The sequence below is a fragment of the Octodon degus genome, unplaced genomic scaffold (assembly GCF_000260255.1).
Source record: "Octodon degus isolate 3935 unplaced genomic scaffold, OctDeg1.0 scaffold00014, whole genome shotgun sequence".
Lineage (NCBI taxonomy): Eukaryota > Metazoa > Chordata > Mammalia > Rodentia > Octodontidae > Octodon > Octodon degus.
In genome coordinates, this window is record NW_004524590.1 from 21,101,062 (window position 1) to 21,111,572 (window position 10,511).

General features: G+C 37.7%; 1 protein-coding gene across 3 annotated transcripts in view; it reads left to right on the forward strand.

The window, feature by feature from the left end:
- Positions 1-10,511, forward strand: part of Acmsd (aminocarboxymuconate semialdehyde decarboxylase) — an 82,759-nt gene that overhangs the window by 57,559 nt on the left and 14,689 nt on the right. For all 3 annotated transcript variants that reach the window (XM_023709771.1, XM_023709772.1, XM_004626375.2), the window contains one exon: positions 8,268-8,366. In XM_023709771.1, coding sequence (XP_023565539.1) covers positions 8,268-8,366 — 99 coding nt within the window. The remainder of the gene's footprint in view (positions 1-8,267; positions 8,367-10,511) is intronic.

The window sequence follows — 10,511 nt, forward strand, 5'->3', positions numbered from 1 at the left end:
TATTATATATAATATGGAAGGGTCTACAGGGTGTTCAGGGTCTCACTACTAGATTGGACTGGTAGCGATCTGCCTACTTGCAGCCTCCCAAGAGCTGGGATTACAGGTAAGTACTACCATGCCCAGTTCTCAATTGACTTCTCAGTGTACCCCAAGGGTGGGGCCAGCATGACATGCTGGGGGATTGAAGCCCTGGCCCCTGCACCTGCTTGCAGGCACTTTAATCCATTGAGCTATTTGGCTGGCCCTAAATATCTCTCTTAAGTCTGTTTTTATTTTGTCTCATTGGTTCTGGTATGTCACACTGGAACTATTATTTGATTGTAGTAATTGTCTAATCTCTTCAATTTCATCTGCAACTCACTGATTATTCATGAGAATATTAGTTAATTTCCATGTGTTTGCATAGTTCCTAAGGTGTCCTTTGTCACTGAGTTCTAGTTTCATTGCACTGATAGTATGAATGGGATAATTTCAATTTTGTATTTACTTAAGTATGATTTAGGTATTAGTAAGTGATCTATTTTGGATAAAGTACCATTTGCTTCTCAGAGGAATGTGTATCCTGTCAGTTTTGGATCCAACCTTTTGTTGACATCTTTTACACCCATTTCTTTGAAGATTTAGTTCAACTCTGATAATTCTTGGTTGATTTATTTCATTTAGTTGATCAATCCATTTGTGACAGTAGTGTATTGAAACCTCCATTACAATTGTATTGATGTTTAGCTGATTTTTCATGACTTTTTTTTTTTTTTTTTTTTTTGGTTGGTTGGTTAGAGTTTTGCATGGGGTGGGTTGTTGGTTTGACTTGGTTTGGTTTAATTTTTGTTTTTTGAGACAGGGTCTTGTTACGCAGTTTAGGCTGGCCTTAAACTCACTGTGTAGCCCAAGCTGGTCTAGAACTTGTGGTGATCCTCCCGGCTCAGCCTCCAGAGTCCTGAGATTACAGACATATGCTACCATGCCCATATGTAGTATTCTTTGTCTCTCTTGATCAGTATTAGATTCAAATTGACTTCATCTGAAATTAGAATAGCTACTCCTGCTTTTTTTTAGGTCACTGTTATGAAGAATACTGTTTTCCACTCTTTAATATTTAATCTGAGTTTCTTTTTGAATAAAATGTGTTTCTTCTATATGGTATGTTGTTTGGTTTTGGGTTTTTTTTATCCATTCTCCTAATCTATATATTTTGTTTTAGGAATTGAGAACATTCACCTTGAAAATTACTGCTGAGAAGTACTGATTTACTCCTCTCATTGCATTATGTTTCTGTTGCTGAATTTTTTTTCTTTCTTTTGCTTAGCTGCCCATCACACAAGGTGTTGCTGTTGTTGTGGCTGTTATTTTTCTAATTGGCATTGTTGGCTTCATTATCTCTTTCTAGGATAAGCTTCAGAATTTTTTCTGATGCTGGTTTTGTGATTATGAGTTTCTTGAGTGCTTCTTATGGAAATACTTTACTTCTTGTCAATTTTGAAGGCAAGTTTTGCAGGATACATATGTTGGGATTGCAAATTTTGGGGTTTGAAATGCTTCACTCAAACCTGGAATTTAAGGTTTATGCAGAGAAGTCTGCTGTAATTCTAATTACAAGCACTGTGATGTACTTCTGATACTTAGAGTATAATGTAGCATGGAGAAGTTCTCTAATAGTTTTGGCTACTTGAGGTTCTACATGCCTCACTTATCTGTATATTTATTTTCCTTTATTTGGAAAGTTGTCTCTCATTTTTTTCTGTGTGGGGAGTTTTTGGAGTTTTTTAAATCTATTTAGTACAGGGTCTCTCACTACACAGATCGGACTCATAGTGATCCTCCTGTTTTCAGCCTCCCAAGCACTGGGATTACAGGCATGTGGCACCATGCCCAGTCTCATTAGCTGTCTTAGTGTGCCCCCCCGGGGGGTGGGGGCCCCCCTGGCATGGCATGCCAGGAATCGAACCAGTCCCTGCCCTGCTGATCTGGCCAGCCCTTGTGTAGAGGTTTTTAAATGTCATTTGTACTCTTATTATTTTTCATTTATTCCAAAAAAATTTAATTACTCTTAGTCTTTTTTGTATCATCTACCAGCTGATTCCTGTTCTCTTGTGTTTAAAGTACCTTCCATCCTTTTTTTTTTACTAGCAGAACCAGAGATTGAACCCATAAAGTGTCTTCAAATACATGATCTTTGAAGGTGTCTCTGTCTTCTAGTCCTAAAATTCTGTCCTTGCATTGATCACTTCTATTGCCCATACTTTCAATATGAGTTTTTTGATTGAAACTTATTTGTGGACTCTAATTCTTTGGTAAACCCTTACTTCATGTTTTGTATCATTTTTCTTGAGCTCATCTAGCTTTCCTTTTGTGTCTTCTGAAAGTTCCTGCATCTTTTTGTTATTATTTCCTTTATCTATTTAGTTTTCCCTTCTCTGTTCCCACTGAGTACCTCTTTGAGCTTTGTTAGCCTTTCAAGTAGTTTGGATGTATAGCTTATGCAGTTCTGCCCCTCATTGATCCCTTAGCTTTGGGGGAGTTGGGACTTCAGGGAGTCATTTTGTTGCCTTGTTGTATCTTTCTATTGTTTGTTTGCTATATGCTGAGTTTTGTGGATACAGTCTAAACACAGATCTTTTTAATAGATTTTCAGTGATTTTTCATGCACACATACACAAAAAAATAGCAAGCACAAAAATACAAAATCAAATGCCCCTTAAAAAAATTATTTTTCTGTGATTTTGATCATGTGGTTTCCTTCTAGGATCTATAATTTTAGATTGGTGTCAAAATCCAGACACATCCCTGTTCATGTTGTTTGATAAAGAAGGCAGTCATACCCAGATCCATCCCAGATGCAGGCACCAGCAAGCAATAGGATTAGGGCAAAGAAGCCAATTCTGCACTTTCAATTCCAGAGCAATTCAGGCTGAGCCTGGCTGATGGCTGTGGGAGTTGGGGCCTGTATTCTTTAGCTTAAACCCTTCTGGAGGTCTCTTGTCACAGCCTTCCTGAGGTTGCCTCCCTTGGCTGTAGGAAGGTAACCCTGGAAGCCCTGAATTGAAACTGACCCATGGCTACTGAGTCCCAGTTTCAAATAGTCAACCTCTGAGAGGAATGGTGTCCAACCAAGTACTCACTCCAGGGAGTATAGTGGAGACTTGGGCTGGAATCACTCACCAACTGTTGAAGCTCCCACTGTCTGCCTACCCATTCCCTGATACATTTCTTCCCAAAACCCTTTGGCATCTCCCACTTTCAGTTTGTGCTTACATATTTAGTTCCTTTTTTCTCACAAGCCATAAGCCAGGAGCCAAGTAGAGAGTACAGATGTCTTTTGCCTGCTCTGTCTTATGTTGTCTTTTCAATTTTTCTGTAGGTTTTACTTTTCCTATCAGATACTTCCTGGTTCCCAGAGATCTATTCCTCTTCCTCCATTTCCTTCTTCCCCAAGTTGTTATTGTCCAGTGTTTCAATACCAAATCTCAAAGAGGCTGACTTGTTGCTTACCACTCTACCATTTTCTTAAGTTTTACATTTTTCCAAGATTATCCTTAGTTTTTGGTGCCCTACCATTTCTATCTCATCTTCCAGTACTTCTAACAAAGCCAAGCAAAAAGACCAGTCTCCAGAATATTCTGGCACAGTAACCAGACATAGCAACAAACACTGAAACATCTAAAAATACATTTATTGGACCTCCATTCCATTCTCTTCCCAGGAAATTCACTTGCACAGCTATCTTTTGTATGCTCATTCACCATGAAATAGGTGAATGAAAAAAACTACTGGGGGCTGGGATATATAGCTCAGTGGCACAAGCACCTGACTGGCAAGTGCAAGGTCCTGAGTTCAATTCCCAGTACTAGAAAGAAAGAAAGAAAGAAAGAAAGAAAGAAAGAAAGAAAGAAAGCTACTGGAACAAATGCAAAATACACTAAATCAAATAGCAGCATATCCTTGAAAAAGAGAGATTAAGTACAGATTTATTATTATTAATATTACTATTTATTTCTGTGAAATGCAGATGTGTTTTAGGATTAACTGAGAATATGCTGGGTAACTGATTAATTCCCATTTAACATTTTGCTGTTAGTTGCATCTCAGTTTGAGTTTCATATGAGGTAGAGATGGACACAGTACACATCATATAACCCTCACTCATAAATGCAAGAGAATGAAAATACTTCATTCAAGTATAGTAGATTGCTGAAGATGTGTTTTTCTCATTGCTGAGACAAAATATGCAACATTCACAAGTTGAAGGAGGAGCAGTTTATTTTAGCTCACAGTTTACAGAGGCTTCAGCCTGTAGTCTGCTCATCTGAAGGCAGAGCAGCACGGCAAAGGAGAAACAGCCCATGAAAAGGCAGGCAGGAAGCAGCTATAGCGGCAGCAAGCCTTCCCTTCTGTTACGGTTTGTGTGTATTTGTCCCCCCAAAGCCTCCTGCAGTCATTGAGGCACAGTTCTACAGTTTGTGCTAATTCATGATCCAAGGCTAGGACTCTGGATCTGAGTACTGCTAGGATTGTGGGTGTGAGCATTGTGCCCAACATGGGGCGGATAGCCTGAATGTAACATAAGAGAGACAGAGAGACAGATCTGCTCTCTGTTGCCTCTGTTGCCATTGTTGCTGCTTCTCCTCCCTTTTGCTCTTGCTGTTTTGCTGCCTTCCACCGACATGAACTGCTGCCCTCTGCCATGTGCCAGTTTGCCTTGGAGCCAACTGAGTATGGACTGAAACCTCTAGTAACTGTGAGCTAAATAAAAGTTTCCTTTCTTCATTGTGAGTGCTGGATATTTGTCCCAGCAACGAGAAAAAAGTAACAGACAACAGTGGACATGGAAAGTTATTTTCTCCTAAGATATTTCTACCATCACAAGTGTTTTTAATTATTTTTATTAATTGGTTTTAAAATTTTGTTAGTACACATTTACAATACATTATGATTACCTTCATCTTGGGGATTCAGTACATATATCTAAGTTTAATTCTTTTTATTTTTCCACCTTCCTCCATTTCTTGGTCTCCTTCTCTTTTACAAAAGATAATAGGAATCAATTCCTATTATCTACTTTTTGTTTTACTTAATTTATTTTTACTTTATATGTAAGACAAACCATGTGATATTTAAACTTTTATATCTGAATTATTTTACTCAATATTATCTCAAGATACATCTATTTTCCCAAAAATAACTCAAATGTACCCTTATTTGTGCCAGAATAGTACTCCATTGTGTATAAATACATTATCTTTAACCCTTCACCTGCTGATGGCCATATAGGCCACTTCCAAGATTTTTCTGATTTGTGCTGCTATAAACATTTGTATACATGAATCACTGTAATATATTTTTTAAACAATTTTTACATCATTTATTTATTTATTTATTTATTTGGTACAGGGTCTCGCTAAACATCTCAGACTCTTAGTAATCCACCTGTCATAGCCTCCCTATTGCTAGGATTACAGGTGTCCACCACCATGCCCGGTGTCAGTGGCTGGCATGGCATGTAGTACCAGGAATGGAATCTGGGTCCTTGCGCTTGCCAGGCAGGCACTTAGACCACTGAGCTGTCTCCCCAGTCCTGTAATACAGTATTTTTAACTCTTTCAGAAAGATACCTAGAAGGGGAATAGTTGAATCAGATGGAATTTCTAGTTTTAGCTTTCCAAAGAATTCCCTATTGATTTCCATAGTCATTGTACTAGTTTATGTTCCAATCATGTTTGTTATTATTTGATTTACTGACCACAGGCACTCTTTCCAGAGTAAAATGAAATTTTAATGTTATTTTAATTTGCATTTCCCCAATGGTCAGTGTCTTATTTTTTCATTGTTGGGTCAGGATATGATACCCATAAGTTAAAAGAAGAAATGCTTTATTTTAGCACACAGTTTATAGAGGTTTCAGTTCATAGTCAGTTGATTTCAAGGCAGGAAGAAGCAGCATTCCTTCTGCTTTTTTTTTATCCTTTTCAAACTATAAACCTATTAGTTGGGGCCATTCACACCCAAGGTGGGTCTTCTGTCTTCAGTAAATCCATTCAATCACACCCCTAACTATGAAAAACCAATCAGGGGATTACAGGGTGTCATGCACCCATAATCCAGCATCACATCCATGATCCAGCTACTCACAAAAGCCCACCTCTGAGTGCATGTGGCTTGGAGAAGATAGCTAGATAAAAGTCCTAACAGTCACAGATATTGAACAGTTTTTCATGTGTTTTGGAAAAAGTACCATGTTTGGTTTTGGTTTTTTGTTTTTTTGCATTTTTTAGTGAGGGTCTACAGGTTCTACAGGGTCTCACTACATAGTTCAGACTCGGACTGATCTGCCTGTGTTCAACCTTCCAAATAGCTAAGATTACAGGTGTGCACCACCACGCCCAGTCTCAATCGCTTTCTCAGCGCACATCAGGGGCAGGGCTGGCACAGCAGGCTGGCGTTGTCTGCCTAAGCGGGCACTTTAATCTGCTGAACTATTTGACTGGCCCTTGGAAAAAAACCTATGTACTTTTGTGAAGAATTTATATTCTGTAGTTGTTGGTTGGACCTCTGTAGATATCATGTTTCCCCCAAACTAAAACCTAATCAGAAGTAAGAGATATAAAGGAACTTATTAGGTAGAATTCTAAAAGTACACATTCAAAGAAATAAAATAAGGGCTCTCAAGAGCCTTGTATCCTCTAGCTGGGTATATTCATAAGAGCTTAAGGTGGAAACCCGTGAGACTTGAGATTCTGTTAAAAGATGGGATTCAATTTACAGATGATAGGCACTCTTTTCTGCAGGGAAGGGTGGTGGCTGAGTGATAGGTGGAAAGCCATCACAGTTCACAGAGCTATAGCCCTTCCAGGAGGAAAAGGCCCATTTGTACGGAAGGGGGATAGGCCAAGGTCCATTTACAGGTAAAAGAAATTTTGTACTAGATTTGTGTCTTGAAGCTGCAATTTTTATTAAAAGTACAATTTTAAAACTGTGATTTTTCCTTGTTTCCTTTCTATGTCTTTCTATCCTACCTCAAAGGATATAATTATACATGTTCATAAACATACTAAAGCCCAATGAACTATACATTTTAAAAGACTAATTACACTGCACCTGAGTTATATCTTGGGGGAGGGAGGGAGAGAAGGAAAGAGACTATGTCTCCTCACCTTCAAACGTCTCCCACAAAGGCAGTGAATGTTACTTGTTTCTTGGGCACCATTCCTGAAATAGACTGCATATATATTTTTGGACCTATAAATTCTTGTTAAAAATAGAAATATTAGCATAACAGACATATTGTTCTATATTCCCCCCCAAAAAAAAAACCCAATATTTTTCCCCTTTACAATATAACTTCAAGATCATTCCTCTTAGCCAGATGTGGGGGCACAGGCCTGTAATTCCAGCACTCAAGAGGCTGAGTCAGGAGGACCATTGTAAGGTTGAGGCCAGCCTGGGCTGTAAAGTGAGCTCAAGGCCTGCCTGAATTACACGGTGAGACCCTGTCTCAAAGAAGACAGAAAAAAAAAAAAAGATCATTTCTCTTCATAACTTGTAGATCATTCCATTTCAGCATATATAAGTATTCTTCATTCCTTTTTATTTTCAAATTTCTACAGTTTAGTAAGCTAGTCTTATGCTGTTACAAATAATTTAGTTTTCTTGTATTTATGTCATGAAGCAGAATAAATTTTTTAAAATAAAAATTATAATTTGATTTGCTTTTCTTATTTTGATACACTGCTCTTAGGGTTTTTTAATTTTTTCCTAACTCTAATACACATTCAAAAATTATGGGATCAATTGTGATGCTTCATTTTAAGAAAGAAGCCTTCATTTCATCCTAAAATATAAGTATGTTTTATTAAATACATGTCTATTTATTTTGTATTTTAGTTCTTGGGTTTTTTTCCATCTTTATCTGCTTTTTAGTACATGTTTGCAGTATATAATGATTACATTCCTCATGAAGAGTTGGTACCTGTACATAACACATCTTAATTCTTTTCTTGATCTCCCTTTCCCCCCTTTCTTATCTCCCTTTGTCTCTTGAGGATGAGGTTGATATGCAAGTTTAGGAAACCTAATAGCGACATCTGGTGGAAAAATGTCAAAATAAAATTAGACTCATTAAATCATTAAACATCTATATAAATGTTTCTATCAAAAAGATTTGTTATCTTACCATAAGAGTGCTTATACTAAGTAAATATAATAAAGTTTGTAGGAAGTTCTTTGATGTTCTACCAATTTACAAGTGGAAATATATTTTCTCTTTTCAGGATAAAGTCATTTTGGGAACTGATTACCCCTTTCCACTAGGTGAGTTGGAACCTGGGAAATTAATAGAGTCCATGGAAGAATTTGATGAAGAAACAAAGGTATATTGTATGTCTTACTTCATGGCCTTCTTCCTGAGTTTTCTTTCTCTAATTGTATTTAAATTTCAGAACACTTTAACGTATGTTAACAAAGAACAAATAAACCATTACACTTAATATTCCTAGAGCTAATTTTCTGTCTTCAGAAATAGGTAAGCCTGCAGTGATGGGGAATCCTTTAGAGCTTTCAATGATGCAAACAGCTCAAGCTATGTGTGTGCTATAGGCTCACCAACACTAAGAAAGTATTAAAAGACAGAGAACAGCCAGCTGTGGTGGCTCACACCTGTAATACCAGCACCTGGGAGGGAGGTTAAGGCAGGGGGATCACAAGGAGTTGAAGACCAGAGCTACAGAGTGAGTTCAAAGCCAACCTGGCTTTGAGACAGTGAAACACTGTCTCATAAATTAAATTAAATTAAATTAAATTAAATTAAATTAAATTGAAATTAAAAATTTAAATTAAATTAAATTTTAAAAATAGACAAAGGAGCCAGGTGTGGTGGTGCATACCTGTAATCCCAGTACTCTGGGAAGCTGAGGCAGAAAGGAAAATTTAAGCCCACCCTGTTATAGCTCAGTGGCACAGCACCTGCCTGGAAAGTTTAAAGTCATGAGTTCAATTCCTGGTACAAAAAAAAAAAAAATCAAAATAGAAAAAACTAAAGCTCAGTGTGAAGGCTGTGGGCTCAGCTTCCAGACACACACACACGCACACACACACACACACACACACAAATGAAATTTAAGGAAAGGAATATAAAACAGCTCAAAACCACCATTGCACAACTAAATTCAAAAGCCAACAAAGAAAACTGTAAAGATGTATATCAATGATATAAGCGAGTATGTGAAAGAGATCATAAGAAAATAATGTCTCAATTTCTTCCTTTAATGTTTCTGTTACCTATGGATCTCAAAAAGTACTGATGTCTCTAGTTATTTGGGTATTAAGACTAAGATCCCAGATGGCCATGGTGGCACATGGCTGTAATCCCAGCATTCAGGGGGCTAATGCAGAAGAAACTGCCACAAGTTCAATGTAGGCAATGTACTAAATTAAAGGCTATCCTGAACTACATGGAAAGACCCTATCTCAAAACAAAGACAAAGTTCTCAACAACAAGGACCCAAGGAATCATTTCTTCAAATAACTTGATTTTTTACCTCAGTATCTGGCTTTTAAGATGAGTAACTGATACTAAAATGTACCATAATGCTATCACTATCTGTCCTAGGCTCCTGAATCATGATAGTTTTAAAATAAGATACAGTACCCTCAGATTTCTTCTCCTTTGTCATCTCCTCCACCCACCCACCCCCCTAAAAGCACAAGGTTTTCATAAGGATTCACCACCAGTCCCTACCAGGGATCAGAGATGACCAAAAATAAAAATAAGCGGATAAATTTTTTAAAAATATTGATAAATCTTAGTCACAATCTTTTTTGTACAGTTATTGGTTTTATTCTATAATAGAATCTGAAAAGCTTACTGAGCTCTCTCTACCTTATCTGTAAAAGACATAGCTCCTCCACTCTTCTGAATAATCTTGAAGCACATTAACAGATGCCAAGTATTCGTTCTGATGTATACTAGTTGCAAGTATTCAATTGGAAAATCTGTTTCACATAAAAGTAGCCCCTTTCTGGGGGCCTGCCCATTAGCTCAGTTGTTTAAGTGCCTGCTTAAACACAGCAGTCAGGCTCAGGTTTGATCCTCAGATCCTCAAGGCAAACCAGACCTACCCTGAAGGCATCCTGAACCCAAAAAAAAAAAAAAAAAAAAAAAAAAGTATCCCTTTGTACGTGGTTACAAAACAATTGAGGTATCACAAAGCTGCTTGTCAAGTATCTATCTACCTACCTACCTACCTACCTACCTACCTACCTACCTGTAGTGGAGACTGAACCCAAGGACACACTATTCCTGAAATACATATGTAGACCTTTGTATTTTTATTATGAGATAGGGTCATACTACATTGCCCAGGTTGCCCTCAACCTTTCAATCCTCTCAGGCTCTAGAGTAGCTAGGATTATAGGTGTTCTGCCACTGACCCAGAAAATCTCCTTCTCCTTCTCCTTCTTTCTCCTTCTCCTTCTTTCTCCTTCTCCTTCTCCTTCTCCTTCTCCTCCTCCTCCTC